The sequence below is a fragment of the Protopterus annectens genome, chromosome 2.part1 (assembly GCF_019279795.1).
Source record: "Protopterus annectens isolate FY-2018-M chromosome 2.part1, PAN1.0, whole genome shotgun sequence".
NCBI lineage: Eukaryota > Metazoa > Chordata > Ceratodontiformes > Protopteridae > Protopterus > Protopterus annectens.
In genome coordinates, this window is record NC_056729.1 from 1,555,127,770 (window position 1) to 1,555,150,860 (window position 23,091).

Here is a 23,091-nt window from a genome sequence, read left to right on the forward strand (position 1 = left end):
CCTTTCTGAAAAACGAAAAGCAAAGTCAATGCAGGAGGAGGAGGACATCTTCCTAAAATAACTGCTGGTCTGCATCATGACAGCTTTGGGAATTAAAAATCAGTGGTGGGTCTAGAAATTCACAAAACATTGGCTGGGTGGGGCACTTGGCCTGCTGAAACATTAATGTATGTGCTTGTGGAACCTCAGCACTCCTGGCAGCGAGCTTTATCTTCTTACAGAGGAGATACATGCTGCTTCATCAAGCCTTTTGGATCCATTCATGACAATGTCCTAAAGGCCATTCTTTGAACACTTTGTCTTCACCACAATCTTTACTTTTTGGTACTTAAACTGGAAATAAAACATGCCATTATCCAGTTACAAATTAGATGCCTTTCATCTCCCCTTCAGGCATACAAATATCAGAGTCTGCTAAATACATAAAACAGGATAACCTCTCAAGGACAAAAGTATATTGCACCACTATGCAACTGCTGTTACATCTGGCTCTCTCACTAACTAGTTCTCTAGTTCTGAGAAGGGCCATTCTGCTACAGGTTACCATCCTCTTAGTTTCCCATTTATTCTGGATTGTTTATAAGCTCAGATTGTGGACAGGCTCACACCAGTCCCTTACTTTTCTGAATTTCAATGCCTTCTTTAATGTACAAAATGCATACTCTTTCAAGATGACAGACGTCCGCTGCTTTTATACAGTCTGATTTTTTTTTTCTCCCTAGGATCATATTATTTTGTCAAAAACATTTTCATCAAATAGCATTTTTCATTGCTTTCAAGAACTGTAATTTGATGTCTGTGCCCTGTAGTGGATACACTATTTTGAACGAACCCACTAGGAGTGTAGCAGCTGCCTTGCTTGCCTATTTGTCTAAAATGCAGTCTGAATTCTCTTTCTTATGGGGACACTATGCTGCAGGTCCAGGGGGGATTCTAAATAGAAGTGTTTTTTGTCCTTTTACCATAGTTGTGCAGCCAAGGAGTTAGTACATTTATGTTAGGGGCATGGGATGCAGAGGGCTTGCTCTCCTGCAAATTGTTATTGTTAGTTTACTGCTGATAAGGGTCTTTGCAAGAATGATATCTAGAAGTTTAGCATAGAATGCACAATAGTCTGTTCTTTGATCCTGTGATTTTTTTCATATAGCTAGTACTGCCAAATGTATACTGTTTCGCCTTCCTTTGAATAAATTACTATTTCCCCTCTTTAAAAAAAAAACTGTTAGAAAGTAAAGCTGAAATGCCACTTACATTCTTCCCTGTTTTCAACCTCAATTTCACCATCTGTGTCTTTGTCTTCTTGCGGAGGTGCAGAGACAGTACAGGTAACAGGAATTTCTGGAGCTCCTTGATTCTCTTCCGTTGGTCTCCTCTTCCGAGGCCGTGGAGCATCACTTGTGGCAGTAGATGTAGATGGGGAATGATGTAACACTTTCTGGTTCGGAAGCGGTGCCAAAGCAACATTTGGTGCGACAGCATGCTCAAAACTTTTATATGAGTAGAAGCTGCTGGAAGAGGAAGCAAAAGGTGTCAAAAGATCCACTCCAAACAGAGAAAACATACACAGTAACTACATACAAATAACAATGACTAAATCACTATGTCTGCCTCTCCAATGGATTCACGCCAAAAGAATGGAAAACTGTGGTAGTCATCCCACTCTAGCAGGGAGGATCCACTACTGATCCAGGAAACTACAGCCCTATAAGCCTCACCAGCCTTATCTGCAAACCAATGGAACACATAATTATGGAATTTATTAACAAGGGCATAGACTTTCTACAAGCCCTACACCCAAACCAGTCTAGCTTTGTTAAAGGCATAGCCAGCCTCCTGCCATTTTTGAACAAGTCACTGATGTATTAGACTCAGGCAAATTGTTTCACACTGCCTGCTTTGTTATCATCCCATATTCTGGAATTATTGATAAGCTAATCAAACTACATGTAACTCCCTGTTACCTTCTGGGTAGCAAATTGAAAGAGAGAACACATTTTATTTGTGTGTGAGGCAGAAAAAGAGTGGTTTCCAGCAGTGTTCTCCAAGGACTGGACCTAGGACCACTTCTCTTTGGTATTTACATCTTTGATGTCAAGGCTGACACCAAAGGCCTGTGGCTGACCAAGTCTGCAGATCACTGCAATCCTGGAGTTGAAATTAACTCCCCATCCAACTTCCAAATTCTTCAGGATGGACTAACATGCACCAATGAGTGGTGCCTGGACCATGGCCTAAAAATAAATGTCAAGAAATGCAGCATTGTGTCCTTAGGAAAAACCGAACAGCCATGTAACTATCACACAGCTGACACTACTTTAAGTTGTGAGGCACCTCAGCACTTTTGTTGATAGCGAACGTCCCTTTCATCACTGTGTATCCACTGCTGCTAAGAAATCATTTTACCTTGCTAGACTAATCACCAGGGGTATTACTTCCAGATCTAAGGAAATTATCATCCCTCTCTATTCATCCCTCATTATGCCCAGGATAGCATATAATGATCCCTTTGGTATGTATCTGTCTAACCATATGACCCTGCATGAGAGACCACAGCATTTCCTCACCAAGACAATATAGCATGTCTTCTTTGAGCTACCCCAGCTGCCTTAAATCTCGCTTTCCCTTCTTTTCCTACAATCTCTTGAGAGATGACATATGTCTAGCTTACAAAGCCTTGAAGGATCCAGTCCCATGCAAAGTCCTGAGCATCCACAAAACTAATAATACCCTCAGCACCTGCTCAAGAGATAGTAACTTCCAGAGAAACATAAATAGGTAGAACCTTCTGATGATATAAACTGTGGATCCCTTTCTTACTGAATTGACTTCCTTTATATTTAAAGCAAAGTAGCTCCTAACCTTCTTTAAGCATAACCTAGATGAATGGATAGGCAATTGTAAATACACTCTGCGTCTAGCCCTACAAGCCCTCACTGAACAGCGTCAAACCTAGGTATAAATAAGTCATGTCAATGGGTACCTGTGATTTAGCCTACTACTGACCTATGAACCTATGACTCTAATAACACTAACACCTGAAGACCACTATATCCCTGTTACATTTTATTTTTCCTCCTTTAAAATGGCTACAAAAAACGTACATGGAATGTGGGAAATACAACAGCAAAATAAAATGAACAACAATACCGAATTGTTAAAGATCTGAATAATTTAAAGAAGACATGGCATAAGCATGGAAGTGCACTGAACAATGTATTTTGGAAAAAATTAGTTTGGAATCTAGGGGAAAATGTGTTTGTATATATATAGGGTTGGGAGGGTGGCCTAATGGTTAATGTGTTTGCCTTACAAAGAGTCTCACAAGGGATAATTGGCTAGGCTTAAAATGGCTTGCAAGGGCACTTAGCTTAGTACTGAATGTATGTTAGTATGAACATCAGAAAAATCATGAAGGAGGCAAACATTCTCTAATGCCTTGAGATGCCACAGACACCTTGATGTGGTTTGGGCCACACAGGAAAGCAAGTCAGTTTAACTAAATGCAAGAGCTGCCTGTAAGTCCTCATCCAAAATCTTAAGTGCAAAATTCTTTGCTGGGGTTGAGGAAGCAAATACTAAAATATTCTGGATCTGTGATAATCAGAAGTGAAGACTCTGATTTCATATATTTTAACCACTGGTATCTGAAAATCAGGATATGGTCTTCAAAAATGGTTTAACATTCTAAAGCCGGAAGGAATGACAACACACATTTTGAATTGGCTTAACAAGATAAAAGTGGCTTTACGGGATCACTGCTTCTGGTTTCCAAATTGTTTTGCATCAAAAAGCAACTGAATCCAGGATACCAGAATGACACAGATGCTCAAAGACAATCAAATGTGTCTTTCATTATCTGGAAGGCAATCCAGAAGGATGGGACAATACGGATGTTGACATGTCAATTTTAGTAGTGCAGACTTCAAATTTTTGTTTCAGTTTTAGCATAAAGGGAAGTTTCAGAGGGGAGATGGTAGTGTTGTCATGGCAAAAGGCTTCGGTATCTGTCCATCACATTGTATTAACGGTTCTGTTCTTTACTGAAATATTTAATGGAAACAGGATAACGGAAAGGAGATCTGGCCAGATGAGATGGAAGCATACCTCTCAATGTCTTAGCGCAACAAATCTGGACAAAGCCTAAAATAACGGGGGACAAAGGCCCAAAAATAGGGGCAGATTTTAAATATTGTTCTTATAGACTTTGTAAGTTGCTAGAATAACAGCATTTGTGTTATTATGCATTTTTCTGAAGGAAATGAAGTCTGAAACTCAAATGTAAGTCACTACTGAATTATTTCAGTCCTCAGTGATGTGCCAGAAAACCACAAATTTTATAAGGAATAGGCTAAAAATATGCAGCAAAAATCTGGACAGTGGAGAGGGTATGGATGGAAGCCCAATGTCTTCAAGGATTGCTGAACGTATTGGAAACACTCTAAGGCAAATAAATTCTGTGGCTAATCTGCAAAAGCTGATGAAGTTCTGGCTACATTTAGCTAATGTGACTTACACTGCAACTTCTTCATGTGTTTCCTTCTGAAGCTGCAGGATCGTACAGCCCAGCTTCAATATTTGTATTCTTTACTACTAGCAGCTTGGACATTCATTACAGAAGGTTATGCGACAGCGGAATTGTAGAATGGTCCACAGCCAACACAGGCAAAGGAATCAGAACTGCAAACACCAAGAGTACGTCCTGAAAGCAGTAAGTTTATACCACACAGAAGTAATACAGAAATGAGGTCCATCCCACAAATGGAGTTTTCGCAACTAGTTGTACGTTTAAATTTCTGTTGCAATAACAAGCTATATTCAGTTTGCCTATTCAGACCCAAATCAGATAAATCTGGGAGACGAGAAGGTCAAAATACAGGCCAGGAAGCACAACCTTGAAGTTGGATGGGTAAGTGCTCCAGAGCAAAAATCTCATCTCTTTACCAAGCTCAACCTTCTAAGGTTATAAAGGAAAAGGGTCTCATATTTCCAATGACCAGGCGATGCTCTCTTATGAAACTAATTTACAATGACCGAAATGACCTGGACTTGACATAAACTACTAGCTAGGACCTTGTCTATGTCCCCGACCACTCTGATACTGACGAGTAGACTGTAAACAGATCCTGCAAGACAATAACAAGGAGATAAGCATATCTCAAAAAAAAATTATAAACTATGACAGTATGTAATTTATTTATTTATTTTTTTGTTGCCGGTTTCCCACAGATACCGAATGAATAATATTGTAGAATGGAGATAATATTCAGAGACTTTTGTATACAGCAATTCTGATGTTTCATTGTCTGATCAGTTTATTTCCTTACAGTCTCAAAAGCAGGCAGATTATTTTTTTTTTGTACTGAGAAAATAAATGTCAATGAAAAAGTGTATATGCAAACTCTTAAAAACAAACCGATGCGTTAGCAACCTTTGTCCACCCACCCCCACCCCAGTTCACCTCTGGCCATCAAGCTTAGGATCATATGATTGGATATTAGGAGGTTACTAGGCTAATGGCCCTAGAGCCTTTTTAAGCCTAGCAATTCCTGCCCCAATTTTCCCAATTACAAATACTCATGGACTAGAATGGCTATAGTATATTCCTGTGCCTTAGAACAGCTAAAAGTTGTCCTTGTTCATAAGGGACACAGGCAACAAGCCAGGGATGGATCTATGTTTTATAATCCATTCATCCAAACTGAGTTTGTATAGGCTTATGGATGGGGAGTCTGTTTCAGAGAAGGGGCAATCTCTGAGATACATACTCCCTCCAACATGTTTTGTTTATGGCACCTGCACTGACCTTAGTGTGTATACAACCTCTCATTCCTTGATTCTCAACTGAGCCAATACCCAAGATATGAGACCCCTACAGTCTGTATGTAATCTTAGGGTGACAGGGCAGGACTCGAGGTACTGTATTGTCATTATCTTTGTGGGGGGCAAGGGCTTTTCTCTTTACTACCATACATTCCACATGCACATCCCACGGGAAGCCATATAGTGGGCCTGTGCAAGAAGCGCCCCCTGTTTCTTGACTGATGTATCCTTCCACAGCCTTACCTCCCTTGCAGTAAGTGTCTCCATTAGATTTTCAGTTTCCCCCCAGGGATTCTAGAATGGAGTGTGCTTGCATCACACTTGTCTGCGGACAAAAGGATGAAGGCACTCAAGCTGCTCAATTTACAAGCAGAGGTTGCAAACCCCTGTACACCCCAAATTTTATTACTGAGGTTGCTGCACTGATCAGTGACAAGCAGTGTCTCAACTTCTTTGAGATTAATTAACCTTGAGCCCTCTTGCTAATATGTGAGCACATGAGTCTTACTCTACAAAGAAATAAACAAAAAAACTCTAATCAAATACAAACTTGAGCCACCATGGTTGAATACACATGAATCACGCTTGGTGGATTGTGCAAATGAAAACTAAGCCAATGTGAATTGCAACACATGGGTTGCATTTATAAATACAAAAACAAATGGCACTTATTTTTGAGAGGAGTATCAGAATGGTAACCCAGTATATAAATCTGAAATCTCTGGCTATGTTCTCACAATCCTTTGGGTGCTATTACTTAATGTCCAAAGTTACAAAACTGAAATATGTGACGCAGAGGAAATACCAAGAACTAAGTGGGAGGGTGGTACTAAACGACTACAGTACTCTAGTTAAGACAGTTCTTAAGTCTTCTGTTCAGACGACTGCATGGTTTCTACTTTGCGATTAAAACATAGCTCACAAACCCTCCAAGAAGCAAAAAAATATCAAAGCACTTAACCAAGCTTCAGGAGGTCTTGTTTCCTCTCCAGTCTTGATTGCTTTGATAAAGCAATTCATTCTTATTCAAGCTGAGCAATGTAATCCAAAATTAGAAATGTTGCTAAATAAATAAAGATTTTCAAGCAAAGCCAAAAAGTTCAAATGAAAATGAAAAAAAATTCTTGATTAACAAATATCAGAAGTGTATTAAACATCCATTTTGCACTGTATGCAACATAAGAAAATGAAAACTTATCTGCAAGACATATAGTCTGCCTTTTTTTACTTTTTAAAAGCAGAATTTTGCATTTCTAAGAAATCAGAGTAAAAAATTATCTGACCTGTTTGAAAACACTTCTTTAAAATGGAATCAAAGTAGGGTACTGGATACACAATGAAAAGCAATAATAATCAAAATGCACTCGTTTTCAAAACAGGGTTAATACTTAAATCTAGCTACAGAGGCCTAATAACTTTATTATAGCCTGTGAAACGCATCAAGGAAATCCTTTTCAGACCAAGCTGAAAGAATGCATTATGTTTACAAAGCCTATGTTCAAATTTTCACAAATGCACCAAACAAAAACAAAATGTTAAGGATAATACAAGCTATACATTCTTTCCTTCTTTAAAATAAAATATATAATCACCATAACCATCTTCATCATCTTCTTCATACTCAATGAAATTGCTATCATAGTATTATTACTTTCAATGTGTTACTCCACAATGCTAGTTTGAAATGAATAGATAACAATGACTTAAATGCAATTTTCATTAGCTGCTGAATTTAAAGAAGGGCATTCAGTTGAGGACATCACTGTCTGCATAGGAGGCATATCCCAGCTTACAAAAATTGAAGCAACTAGTTCTATAATTAAAACCATAATGTTGTAATCCACATGTTAAGATACCGAGCACAAACATACTGGGCCTCAACAAAGGGAACCATACTATTCTGTCAGTGATTTTAGCAAAGAGTTATCAAAACTCTATTTGCATTAGACCTATGGGGCACAGAGGATGGTGTCCCTGTGAAAATCAATCAGACAACGAATGCAGTAGCAGCACTGCAAAAACAAACCATTCTGATATCACAGGCTATATACATTTATTATTTTAGGAAGAATAATTTAATACTCAAAAATTATAATATTATTGTCGCTAAAAAATAAAAATAGTCTAATCAAAGACTTCCACAATGTAAGGGCTGGTTCATTTGGTGGTACAGGGACGCAATGGAATCCTATTTTTACTACTTTCTTACCTGTCTCGAATAAGTGGGTGGAGATGTGCATTGATCTCTTTCTCATTCACAGTAATGGCTGGAGACCATGGCCGGAATGCCGATGGACGTTGTCGTGGATGGATACAACCAATGCCCTAGAAATTGAAACACATAAATCAAGACATGTAATAAAGATCCAGTACAATTGAGCAACATGAACAAAAATATCCTACAATTGGGTGCGAACTGTAAAATCTGTCCAAGAATGGCGGACGTTACTATACAGTCTCCATTTTCTATGAAGGAACTTGTGTATTCCCCAAGACTAGTATCAACAAACTTTTACAAATAAAGATCTACTACTAAATAATGTTTTCCTTCGCAAATATTTTCATTATAAAGCCTTTCTAACAAACGTTTATGATGTGTGGAACTAGTTCTGTTCCCTTGTTTTATGTCATTAGCCCCATTTCAACACCACTTAGTACATCATAAGTAATAACCAGTTGCTTGTTAACACAACAACCACATAACTTGACTTGCAGTACCACAGGTAACCATCAAAGTGGGTCATTTGCTTAGACTACAGATATATCTACTGGCACATGACAAACAAAAAAAAAAAAAAGAACAGGAAAAGCAAATTAACTGATGACATAGCAGCTAAGTGTTCAGTGACATACAAATAACCAAAAAAAGAGATGAAATCTGGCTTGCAAAGTTGTATGTTAATGTGCAGATATACAGGGTAATGAAAGTCACAGTTTCACTTTTGACTTATACCATTAGCAACCAAAATATGCTAAGAACAGGTGAAATAAAATGAGTAAAGGGGTTTGTGTGTGTGTGTGTGTGTGTGTGTGTGTGTGTGTGTGTGTGTGTGTGTGTGTGTGTGTGTGTGTGGAGTAAGTCTGCCTGTATATCTGTATACGTAAAGTGTACAGCAAGAGATATACAGCTGCATGTCTGGAGTGAGCTTGTACTCCGTTACCTGGAGGAATCTGGCAGCAAAATGGGGAGAAAATGGTGGTCAGTCTTCAGACTTAGATATGAGAAATTCTGCCTCTAATACTTAGATAACCAATGTCTGGTACGCACCTTGCTGGCTGAGTTAGACAAGGCCCTCAACCAGTTTGTTTGCTTCTCCTTCTCGGCCAAAGTTGGTGACAGAGAACTGGAATCCTCTAATTTAGATTTCTTGTCAGGAACAGGATCAGGAGACACCTAAAAAAAGAAAAAGAAACATTATTCTAAAAGCTGTACAATAATTTGTTTACTAAACATTCAGGCAACAGGCATCTTTTCAAATTCTTTGTAAACAACTCGCTATCACACAATCAGTGTGGCTTTGGCCCAGGACAAAATAAAACCTAAATCACAGCACTGGGCTGTTATTAACAGGCTACACATTCAGTACACAACCTAATGATACAAAGTAGGCACAGTGTCACTCTAGCATTGTATACTGAAGGGGTTTAAAGTTAAAGACCCAAAGTACAAGGTTAACTAGCACTGAAGGACAAATGGGTGCAAACCTTCTACCATACACTAAAGGGTTACACTTATAAATTCTATATGTGCAGTTCTGAATCGAATAGGCACTGCTATTTTACACAAAAATAATTACACAAGGTTAGTATTAGCATTTCGTGTGGTATTTAAAATGTATGGAAATGGTTTTAAGCAGTTTTAGCTTTTAAACTTTATACATTTGTAAAATTCCTTCAAAAATTGTATGGCAATTCAGCTGCTTTACTTCTACATTTGCTACATGCAGTGAAACTCCACCTTACAAGGAGAACATGGTGACATGTGGCTTTAAAGTATATGCAATATTTTACTTCCTTTATAATTATTATCCATTATGTTTAATTCTGTAATAATCAAGGGGCAATGAACATCAAAAAAGACTGTTCTTATTAACTAGGGGCAATGAATACTTCTCAATGGTCTAGGACAGTAATGGTGAACCTATGACACGTGTGTCCAAGGAGACACACAACAACGTTTTGGGTGGCACACCAGTGTTCACCGAAATCCAAGTTACCAAAAAAAACAAATGAACAAAAATACAAGAAATATGTGACCCTGCACTTATTTATTAAAACTCAGCAAAAAAAAAAAGTCATTAATTGATGTTAAATCAAATGCAATGAGTACCATATTTTTTTCAGTTCAAGTCAACATTACTATTAAAAGTAGGATAACTTTTGATGCACTACTTTAAGCCCAATTATCAGTGAAAATATTGTTTTGTCTACTGTAAGTCACTGATTTTTCTTTTACTTTTATAATACACAGCAGCACACATGATTGGACTGTATTTTTTAAATAAATGAATATGTAAAGAATTAGGTTCATAGGTTAGTACTAGGCTAACTGCCCTTGCGAGCCATTGTAACCCTAGCCAATTATCCCTTGTGAGACTCAAACGATGCACCTTGTGTTTGTAAGGCAAACACCTTAACCATTAGGATTATTTCTCTTTTGTTGGGGGGGGGGGTGACACGCCAGCAGAGTCAAGATAGGCATTTTCTGAATTTTTGACACACTGAGCCCAAAAGGTTCGCCATGACTGGTCTAGGATGTAAGCGCTCTACAGCTTTCTCTGTGTCGTTGTCACCTTGGGTGGAGTTTTAGCAGTAGTTGCAAATGTGAAAAAAGCTTTTGTTTAAAATACTATTTTACTGAGCTTTTGAAAAAATAAAAAGCACATTTTCTGATGGAGAAAATTATTTTACAAAACATGAAAGGACTCTAGGCACAACAGTATGTAGTGCCCAAGATAACATTAAAAAGTGGAATATTTGTGATCTTTAACAGATACAAAGTTAGAATGAGACTAGCAGTAGAAACTTGTGGAGAAGAAAAACGGAAAAAAAATTAATCTAAACGAAATGCACATTTACATCAGTGGGTGAGGTTTCATATAAACTGGAGTTTCAGTTGAATCTTACTGGAAACACGGTGCAAGCGGTGGTTGGCAACAAAGCCTTCACTGGAAAGGTGTACAGGTAAAAATCAAATGAGCAGTACCTAACCATCGTAAAATACAGAGTGCTAAAGACAATTAACTTAAGCAGTGTTCCAACCTCATGCAGTTAAGAACTTGGAACATAAAGACAGTATGTAGGCATCTGACGTGGAAAAGCTACAAACAGGTTAAAATGGAGTCTTATGGACACAAAAGAAGGGGCAGAAATGGTAAACACCCAGTGGGCATCATGCCTAACTTACTTAGAGAGCCCATTTCAGAGCTGGCATGGAGCATTTTAAATACGTCTACCTTTCAACTTTGAATTACTGAAGAACGAACAGTTTTATCGGGAGGCCAGAATACTAGTCCAAAAAGCACCAGTTTATATTTTGTTCCAAGTAGGTTTTGACTTATAGCTTCTATTTCCAGGGAAGGAGTTCTCAAAGGTGCAGCCAAAATATTCTGTATACTTAACCAGGTACATTTTTGATCATCTTTTAAAAACAAGGCTTCCAGCAGCCGCATATTGTATACAACTGTCTAAGCTAATGTAAGCCACATGTACAAATAGGTATTTCTCATACAAAAACAATTAATTGTTTGCACATGTAGCATGAATATGATGCTAACATTTCTAGTATGAATGGAGGAGCAAAGTTTAGAAGAAGGGAACTTTTTGTACATGCAGGTGGGAATAACACCATTAGATTCTGAGTACATTTGGAAATGTGTGGCTACACCCCACTTGGTGATATAAATTCTAAACTGCACAGTCTCCCTGACTAGTAAATTAGCTGCAAATGAGAAGGAAATTAGAACATTACCTGACCTGTCAAAATGAAAAAAAAAACAATATTCTCAAAGTGCTAATACCTTTTTTCTAAAAAAGTGGCGCTAAAATATTAAAATGTACATTAACAGCACTGTTAATTCAACTCTCGTATCAGTATATGATTAATATGGTGTTTCATCTCAAAACTACTGCGCAGACTTCAAAATGTCACTTATTTAGTGCTTGTTATTAAAATATTTTAAGACTACTCCCACAACCCCCTGAGAAGCCTGTACTTTCTTACTTCTGAACAAAATAATCATTTGAACTTAAATGCACTCCATCTGACTGTTTTAAAATTATATATGGCTATACAAATCTGCAGATTAGATCATTTACTTCTTCTGTAACAGATGTGAGTAGCAAACCCTCCAACTACCAATGCAATTGACTTCTCATTACTTACAGATATTTAATTACTGAATGGAACCCAGAATGCACTGTCATTATTACTACAGTATAAAATGTTGGTACCCATTTTTAAAACAAAAGTGAAGTAATAAAAATCTTCAAATCTGGAGTGGTATAACATATTTTTGGGGACTGAATGGAAAAGATTAAGGAAAAACAGTGCAGACTTTGTGTTTTGTTTCTAATGGTTGTTATGCCAATGACTTCATCATTCACAGCTGCAGTGGATTCTGGGTGTACTGCCAAAATCCTAGTCAGACCTTTTCCATAAATTGCTCAACTTGGCCCATAAATCACCCCAAACAGAGAGTAGAGGGGGAAAAATAAGATTCTGTTCCTACTGAATGTGGAGGCTGTGTTCCAAGTGGTTTCTAAGACAATAATAACAATTTACAGCTTGATACCTTTAGAAATTTGCATTATGTTAAGATCAGAAGAGGGAAAGCATAAATGCCATCTGGAAATAAAGCAAGAATAAAGCTTATCTAAGCATGAAAGTACTCCCAGCATGCCACTGTTTCATCCGTTTCAAGCCTGAAATAGTAAATGTTCATTGTAAAATGCAAAGGTAGAATAATTAAATGTAACACCAGCACTTCGCCATCTCTACAGCCCGTCTGTCACATGACAGGTACCTTACAAATTATATGAACTGTTCTAGCTGAAGGACTGATCAGATGTCAGGGTATTCACTGGCTCAGACTGACATCATACCTGGCAGACAGAAAAAACTGGCACATTAAATTAACTGACCTCCCCCCTTAGGAAGCTGCATAGCTTTAAACAGCTGATGCAACATTTTACTAATGTGTGCTTGGAAAGAATTAGGAAATAACTAAGCATGCAGCACAAAACCGGGGTACTAATTAAACAGTCTAAAAGCAATAAGAAGAGGGGGGTATTGACATCAAACAACCCTATTCTGTGTGGGACAAGAGAGGATGCAGCCGTACAGCAGTGTCCGCACTTGATGTGCAGACCTTTTTGCACAATTTGGTATATTTGAGCAGCACACTGTGAAACACACATGAAGGGAGGGGGGCACAAGACAGTGAAACAAACAGCCCAATGACTTATGGTCATGACTACACACTGCATTACCAGGTACATTTATTCTGTCTACAACACGTTATTCACGTGAACTCTAGTCGGCTGCAAAATAGGCAATAGTAGCAACCCAAAAGGAAGGTTATTAACAAGATAGACCTTTAAAAAACAAGAAGCTGACTTCTTGTACACCACAAATGTGTGTACAGTCATGCAAGTACTAAGCACAGTCATGACATAACCAATGAAATCCATGCCCTTACTTTTCATTACCTGAAGGCAGGCAGTCTTGTAATATCTGCTGCACATCTCTGTCCTTCAATCAACTTAAAATGACAGCTCCATACAAACAACAGATTTTTCTTCGTCACAGAGTGCATTTTTACCCCCTTAATCCATCCTCAGAAGTGCCACAGATTGAAGAAAACCGTAGTATCTTTCTAGCTGTTTTCTGTCTGAAGCTTCCCTGCACACCACGTTGTTTTTGTCAAAGTTCATATTAGTTTTTTGTAGTACTTAGCACATTATCTGTGACAACATACAGACAATTTGAATAAGGAGTACATGCTACATTTAAGTCATTTACAATCTTAATAAAACGCAGTTGTTAAGTAGATCACTAATGCCAGCTAGCTACAGCTTGTTCAATTATAAACCTTAAACCTTAGGTACTGATCCAGTACTGCTCTGTACTGGTTCGGTACTGGTTATCAGTCAAAGAAGACAAGTTTCATACCTCCTGTAAAAATGTCTCCTGGACAAATATGAGTTTGGGGAAAAAATATCAAATTAGCTAGTCTTCTGAGTTTAGCATTCCAGTCTACAGACTTTAAAATGTTGTAAAAGAAAAGACCAAAATACAATCAAGGGAAGTCACCGCAAACAACAAACAACTTCTCATGCCAAAGCTATTTAAAAAAGAAGAAAATGGAATACTCTTACTGTAAGTCACTTGAGATTGTACCCTAGTAAAAATTCTCACCAAAACTGCACCCTACACCATAATAAAACTGGATCCTTTACCCCTCAACAAGTTCAAACCCAACAAGGACTCAACTTGCCAAGTTCATCTGCTTTATCCTGAACTCCACAATTAAAATCAATACTGGTGTTGTTTGCATGTGTGCAACAGTATTGGTTTCCCTTTCTATAGCCCTTTTTTCTGACTATGCAACTGTGGAGTTGGCATATAAGTTTTTCTGGGGAGTTGGGGGGGGGGGGCTCCACTATGTTGCAGTACAGGGGGATTACCCCTCTAATACAAAAATCACTTGGTTTAAATTTTTTTGTTGGTCTCCCGATCAGTTATACTGGGCAAGTTGAGTCCTCATGAGGTTGAAATGCAACAATTTATGTGTGAAGCAGTAAAATTATATTAGAAAGGCTAATCACCTGACTGCAAAACACAGTCATGTCACATGGCAGCTACAATCAGGTTGCTGGATGGAGGGAGTTACGAACTACAAATTAGTAATAACCACTTAATGTGAGGAAGGAACATTAGCAAAGCAAAAAGATCATAATGCGATGGAAAAATATGATTTTCTTCATTTTTTTGTACAAAGCTGTTCTTTAAAAAAGGTGTAGCACTTTCAGCTAACTTGAATTTTTGGACACATAATTAATAGAACAGTTTGATGTTCTACTTTGTCAACAAAAATCTGAGGAATAACTACTGTATACTTAAAAACGAAAAAGCAGTGCAATAACCCCACTATTAGAAAATGGTGTTGTCTCATCTGAGCTGAAATGACGCCTGTCAGTCTTGAATCAATCCAGAGCATATTACTGGGTGTTACTCAAAACCTGTACTCCCCTAAACCACAAAATACAAGCCTGTGTCCTTTGGTTCCTGCTCTTTCCCTCGTTTTCTCTCTTACTTTTTCTTATTCTCTTTCTCTCTTTTGATTCCTTTTGTTGTCTCTAAATCAGATTAACTACATAATAAAGTTACGTGTCAAGAATTTGCTAATTTAGCCTTCACCTGCCACCACTACAAACTTTATCCATGGAGCAAAAAATCAGGGTTGGTTGACAGTCTGTGAAGGAATAATATCAGTTTTACTACAGCTGCAGATCTGTCCAAGGCAATATATCTAATGCATGCTACACAACTCTCAAGTCAATACTTTAGAAATAAACGCATGCACATACAAGAATTACTCTTTGTGATATGGACCAAAAGAAAGAAAAAAGTCCTCTTCATTTTTAAAGGCTGGAAATTACAGCCACCACTACAACAAGATTGTGATGAACAGGTTACTGTAACTTCCTGATGAAGAACTGAAATGATGGACACTGCACAATGTGTACAAGAAATCCAGACAATCGAGACAGAAAACAGTCCATGTATCAAGACGTCTGTCTTTTTTTTTTTTTTTTTTTTATTTTTAGTCCTATTGTCCTTTGCAGTAACTTGTCCACTGCGGTACAGCATGCTGTTCAAACCCAAGGAGAGCAAAACACACAGAAAAACAAACAGGAGAAAAGCAAATTAATTTTGAGGTGACAAACTCAGGTTTTTGTGAAAGGAATGTTCCAGAGACAGTGTTAAATGATGTGCATTCACATACACAATTCAAAGCTGTATGTCTCGAGTAAAGACCCCTTAAGCAGACACTAGCCTATTCCAAGATGCAGCCTCTAAGAACCACATTGCCAGAAACACTTCATAACTGCACCAGCTGGTAAAAACTAAGCCCTGTACACTGCAATCTTGTGTGATACCATTACATGCCTGATAAAAGTGAAATGTACAGCAAACAAACAAACTGATAATAACATCTACACAATCAGTGATCCCTGTCTTCCTATGAAGCACAATGCCCAATGGAAAAATTTGTCTTGTAATCCAATTGTTGGCATGACTAGAGGCAAATGCCCCCCCCCCCACCTCCACCATGTATAATGTGAGGAATCCCACTACCACTTTCAACATGATAAATAACTTCTGACACTCAAGTGTAGCATTTCCCTTCCAGGAAGAATGCAGAGTCCCTGTAATCACAACTACGCAGGTGAAAGCTGCACTCTCTAAAGCCAAAAACACAGCATCCATGGGACCGGACAACATCCCAGGCTGCGTTTTACACGAACTTCAGAATGAACTGGCTCCCCACTTAAGCACCATGTTCAATAATAGCCTCACATCAGGCTTTGTGCCCACTGAATGGAGCACAGCAACAGTTATCCCACTCCACAAAGGGGGAGCCACCACTGATCCCGGGAACTATAGACCTATTAGCCTGATGAGCCTGGTCTGCAAAGCCATGGAACGTATCATCATGGAACTCATAAACAAAGACATTGGTAACCTCCAAACTCTGGATCCCACCCAGTTCGGGTTTGTGAAAGGCAGATCATGCCTCCTGAACCTGATCGACTTCTTTGAGGCAGTCACCAAAGCCGTAGATGAGGGTAAAGTGGTTCACACAGCCTATCTTGACCTCGCCAAGGCCAACACCATCCCCCATTCTGGAATTATAGCTAAACTCAATAAACTAGGCATTAATCCCTACGTCACAAGATGGGTTGTCAACTGGCTCACTGACAGACCCCACACTGTAAAAGTTGCAGACTCCACATCTGACCTCAAACCAGTGACAAGTGGAGTACCACAGGGTTCCGTCCTGGGACCGCTCCTGTTTGGTATCTACTTCTCTGAAGTACAGGCTAACACAGAAGGCCTCTGGCTAACGAAGTTCGCAGATGACTGCAAACTAGGAGCCATAGTCAAGTCCCCAAATGGTGTGAACATCCTACAGAAGGGCCTCTCTGAGACAGATGCCTGGTATCAGAGCCATGGCCTCAAGCTCAATGCCAAAAAGTGCAGTGTCATCCCCTTTGGTAAAAACTCTGTACCCATGAACTACCACATAGGCAGCAATCTACTTAACAGCGAATGCGTGATAAGCGACCTTGGGACCCAGGTGGACAGTAGTCTCTCCTTTGATAGTCACATCGCCACAGTAGTCAGGAAGTCCTTCTACGTGGCACACCTCATCATAAAAGGTTCTCATCCAGGAAAAAAAGAGGTCATCGTTCCCCTCTACTCGACACTCATTAGACCCATTATAGAGTACAACGCCCCTTTTGGAATGTACCTCACAAGACATCTGCAGCAGCTGGAAAGGCCACAGAAGTACCTCACAAAGAGGATTACTGGACTCAAACAAATGCCCTACACTGACCGCCTCAACAAACTCCAGCTTTACTCCGTAGCATATCGCCTACTCAGAGGTGATCTCTGCCTAACATATAAAGCTATGTCAAACCCAGAGCTGTTGGACATGCTACACCTAAAGAAATCCCAATCCCTCCGAGCTACACGCTCTAGGGACCTAAACCTTGTCACCACAATAAACAGGACATGCTGGAGGGATAGATTCCTATCCCAGAGACTTCCCATACTCTGGAACAGGCTACCCATATATGTCAAGCAAAGTTCTTCATTAGCACTCTTCAAGAAAAATCTTGATGAGTGGATGGGAAAATAGGAAATACACCCCAGGGATCACTTCTGTGTCTCTGCTCGTCAGTGGCACAGGAAAATAACTTTTTTTGGGTGGCGTAAGCCAGGGAACCTTGTTGGCTAGGCTTGCGTAGGCCCTTGGGCCGATAGCCTTGTACCTACCTATGAACCTATAAAACACTGCATGACAACTAAAGGAGCATGCTATATGCTCCTGAGGGGCATGCTATATGCTCATGAGGGTATCCTAAGCAGCAAATTTGCTGCCCCCCCCCCCCCAGACCAAAAGATGTTAACAGTGGTAGACAAACCACTCAAGGCTGGGAATGCTGAGATATGACAGCAGTATCAGCCTTTTCCACAACAGCTGCTTGCTCCACAACCATGACAATTCCTGGAGGATTAGCACTTTTGTTGTGTCTTATGTAGACCCTGTCTTTTTAGTTTTAAGCATAAACCAATGTATGCATTTTACTAAGTTTTTAGAACAATGGCTGAAAGACTGCCTCCAATCTGTGATACAAAGGAAGCAAAATTGAAAGAATTCTGTAGCTTTAATTATGTAACACAGGTTGGCTGAATTTACTGCAACTATAACCACAGGCCTGACTATCTGACAAGCTATGAAATTGTGCACTGACTGCAGACCAAAGGAGGTGCAGTGGAAAAATATTAACTATTTACCAACCTGCAGACATCTCTGTACAAGGCAGGCCACAAACATCATGAAACATCACAGAAACAGACATCTAATTAAAATGGAAAGCAAAAGAAACAATACTGAGCTCTCTCACATTCAAATGCATTTAAAAATGTGCAGGAAAGTAAAAGGAAACCACACAATGTAATAATAAACTCAGTAATGTAAGATAAGATGATGACTATGCATTATGAAAAGAAACATACAGTGGTTTTCTAACAAGTTAATTAAACCATCTCTTGCTTTCTAACAATATATTTCATGTACTATATACTATTAACTATACTTACTGCAGGGACATTATTCACTATCTACACAACAACTGCAAACATCTGCTACAAGTCTTACTCTTAGTCTGCTTTCAAAGTTGATCTGAAAGCCTCTCTCCAGGTTCCACAGTGCACAAGCAGATAGGCTATGAAAACTAAACTTAGACCTTTTACTCGAAGTTTGTTCACATCTTCATCCTCTGTTAGGTAACTGTTAAGTAACATTGCTATCTGTGGCCACCTACTTCTTATAAGGCGTCTAATACACTCATAATAAAAGCCAGTATAAAAAGATCATTGATCACTGCATGTCCAGCATACCATAAAATGAATGTGGACTAATTCCAACTAATGCAAACATTATCCTTTGCCAACAGACTAGTCAAGTGAAGAAGAAAATTTTCTTTCATAACAAGTTCATTTTTTTTCATTCTGCAAGCAAAATTGTACACTGTAAGTAAACTCCAGCATTTATCCAGGGACACAACTACCAAGCCTTTTTCTGACGCTGCTTTCTGATGACAAACTACATAATCAGGCCTAAGAAGGAAAGAGAGGTGGAAACTTCTGTTCAGTGGGAGTCTCATCAAAAACAAGAAATGCATCGCCTCACACTGGTCTAACACAAACTAAAGGGTAGATAACTTTACCTAGTGCTACAGCTCTATCAGTAATTTCCCCCCTCATACACAGCAATCTCATTAGGAAAACAATCAGAGTGGCAGACCCACAGGCTCACTCTCCAAGTGTTCTGGTCATAAGATGGAAAAGGGGAAAACACAGACACACACACACACACACACACACACACACACACACACACACACACACACACACACACACACACACAGCACATACACAGACACACACACACACACACACAGAATTATACACATATGTAAATCTGATTTTTGTGTTGACTTCTAGCATGTTCAAGCCACAAGTTTGATTCAGCAATAGGCTGTATGCAAATACAGAAAAACTTCTAAATGATGTGCTTAGCCAGATGAGGTAGCAGCAATCATTCAGAACCGGCAGGCTGAAGAATTGCCAAAACGATCAGGAATTTAAAAATGATGGACTGTGTATCTGCACCAGTGATTAAGAACTCTGTTTTATGCAATGTGAACTGTGTAACTGCACCCTACTTCTTGTCAATCTATGAAGGAAGATGTGAGTGGTGGTGACAACATTTAATTAATTTACTATTTTAGTGTACTTTACCATTAACACAATGTACAATAACATTGAATCACACCTTATAGGAACTATTTTTCTGTAATACTGCTTTGTATGGGGGCAAGTGCCCCCTTAATGCCCCCATTAAAAATTAGGTGGTAGTTAAGGTGAGTGCTGTACCCCCTTACTATCACGATTATGGACATACAGTTTGGAAATGCACTTACATCAGGAACACATGCTTATGCATATACCACATTCACAAGGTGCAATACATGTGGTCCAGTATTTTTAACAGTAGCCCAAGCTGCAAAATAAGTTGCCCAACAAAGGAAACATTGACAAAGGGTAGCAGGCATCTTATATTGCCTGCAAACTTCCATTATAAGCCTGAATTAGCCTGTAGGCTGTGTCAAAACCGATCACTGAGTGTCCATCAGCAGGATAATAGAAAACAGACTGAAGAAAAGTGACTGAAGGCCAGCTGGCCAATAATGCTCAAGTTCACAAAATACACTTTGACCAATAGGGCTTGCTGCAACAGGATTCCCCATTTCCTACGGTATAGCAACAGACCAAAGGTGGGAGATGGCTGTGAGGCACTCTCCCCACTACCTCCAAAAAAGAATATTTAAAATTTTGTTTTGAACTGTTTTTCCATTCAAAGTGGAAAGTGATCCCAACTTTATCTATATGACCTGTAGTTCACTAGTCTGACACCCCAGATTCAGTATAGCAGAAGGTTGAGAAAATACCCCAGGACATTAGTGTGGTGTGTCCTTGCTGCCTCAGTTCTCAATTCCTTTAACTTGAATGAATGAGGAAACATAATGGTACAGAGCTAACAACTGTGGATACAAAAAAATGCACAGTGTACAAACGCTCTTCCGCACAAAAATCAGAGTCTTTCACACTAAAGAACTTAGATGTCTGAAACCCTCTAATAGACATAATGGTTGCCAGAAACAGAGCTTTTAGTTTTAAAACCACCTGCAACAGAAAGCTGAATGCTTCAAAAGGATGGAGATGTATACATTAAAACAGAAAGTCGGGAGACCCAGGAAGGAATAAGATTAAAAATAGATAGAACAATGTCCTTTCCAACAACTCATGAAAGATTATGGCAGTGCAGACAAGAAATTTATACTATCAGCAGTACTTATGTATTATCGCAACCAGGAGCCAAATGTTTCATACATCGCTTCACATATGCATGGGCCGATGATGTTCGCATATATATTATCTGTAGCTCATTTTTAAGATGTACTTCATTTAACTGCAAAGAGATGTGGCTAAATCAAATAAATAAGGATAGTTTAACGGCGTGTGGCGTATGCTGTTGAAGGGGAATTGTCAACATGGGATGCGCCCTCACTACAGGCCTCAGGTGTCTTTTCTTATGGTACTACAATAGTTTTCAGGGAAAAGGCAGTGCGGGAAGGTGTCCCTTTTTTAAGGTACAATTTACAGTGTGGTCAGAAGTTGTCAACTTGAGTACTTTCATTTACATGTTTTTCCAGTATCTCTTTAGACTAGTTGGACTGCCATACGTTCTGCATGTTTGTTAAATGCCTTTTTTTAAACCTCAGAAAATGGGAGGTACATCCATTTTTCTTATGCTTGGGCTGTTGCATAATTTTTAGAATTATGTGACTCCTCCCCAAGTACAAATAAGGGGTGATCTACTGCTGAAACCTTAAAGCACAGGTACCACTTAAATGACAGCAATTTAAGTACACTGTACCAAATGTAAACTTAGAATTCAGCTGATACATATGGGTAACTACAGCTAGAGTTAGGAAGCGAACACCATCTCTCCACTTCCACAGCCTCCTCTCTGGAACACCGCTCTTTAGACAACTAATTCATAACTCAAGAGTTTAGTTCAACTCCCAATCCACTTTTCTGGTAATGTCAACAAAACAGAGAAAAATAATCCTTCACTAGATTTTTCATGCCCTCCACTTTATTTCTATAGCAGGGTGAAGTCCTTAACGTGAGTTATTGGTGTTGTCAAAACTGACCTTACTAAGCCCCTAACTTCAACATTCACTTCCTGATGCATTATATCTCCCATGTGTACCACAATGACCACAGCATTCATGTTAACTGACTTGTTATTGACTTCAGTCACCGACCCAAGACAGCAAGATATCTGGCATGCTATGCATGCTATGGAAATTTGTCTATCAGTAACACAGAATGTCTTGCAAAAGGGTGGCAAGTCTGGCTGAGATTAAAATGCAAATGCAGAGCTAGACACCCTTTCACTTTTATGCTTGTAACCTATCTTAACCACTCCAGCAAACTTCTAATCAAAGAATAAAGTTTTAAAGAATCCACATGCAAAGCAGCACAAGTTTTCAGTTTAGGCTCTCTGGTACATCTCACATCAACATATTCCTTGCCACCTTATTATAGTTTCAGGTGCAGGACCTGATCCTTTTCTGAGCAAATCTAACCATGCTATGAGCTTCAAGACTTGCAATATAAATGATTGGGGATCACAATAGCCATACTATAACTTGCAGTACCCTCATTCTTATAAAATGAGACTAGCTCTCCATTCTGACTTCCTTGCAGGAGTAGCAAATGCTACATTTTAGACTGCAATATGAAAGCATGTTTAAAACAGGAATGACCAAACAGTTAAATTCATGCAATCAATGGAAGGCTGCCTGTCACTATGCAGTAGGGATGCATATAGAAACATGCATGGACCATGAAAAAAATGCGCTCAGTGTAAAAACGGGTAGCACAAAAAGTCAGAGATGCTGTCAGATCTATACATCTGTGGCCAAGTACATCAATCTGTGACAATGTTCTTTGAAGAAAAACAACACTAAAAGTTACTTGCCTACACTACAGAATGACTCAGTCACAGATTAGAACTGAAATGTAGAAGCCCTGACTAAATGGCCAACATTACTTTACAGCACCTAATACGACTGGAGAGCTGGAAGGAATAACATTTCATGTGTGATCATTATTTCAATTGATTTTTTTTTAATAAGTGCAACACACCATAACCTATTCCTCCATCGAAATGATACAGACTAGCTGATGATCTCAGTGTAAAATACCGTCACACCCACCCTCAACCCATATCAAATATTCCCGCAGTTTTCAACAGTTTGTAGTCAATCCTGTTTGTTTCTGGTAACTGGAATTAAAAATGAGAAAAAAGAATCATGCCTATTTTGATAATCATACAG

At 38.9% G+C, this 23,091-nt stretch overlaps 1 protein-coding gene across 2 annotated transcripts in view; it reads right to left on the minus strand.

Annotated features, from left to right (window-relative positions):
• The window catches only part of SKI (SKI proto-oncogene), a 290,736-nt gene that overhangs the window by 22,761 nt on the left and 244,884 nt on the right, over positions 1–23,091 (minus strand). The window contains exons 2-4 of one of the 2 annotated variants that reach the window (XM_044063006.1): positions 9,089–9,214; positions 8,030–8,145; positions 1,252–1,505 (exon numbers count right to left, since the gene is read on the minus strand). In XM_044063006.1, coding sequence (XP_043918941.1) covers positions 1,252–1,505; positions 8,030–8,145; positions 9,089–9,214 — 496 coding nt within the window. Of the gene's footprint in view, positions 1–1,251; positions 1,509–8,029; positions 8,146–9,088; positions 9,215–23,091 lie in introns of both variants that reach the window. The other variant, XM_044063005.1, reaches the window with a different exon arrangement.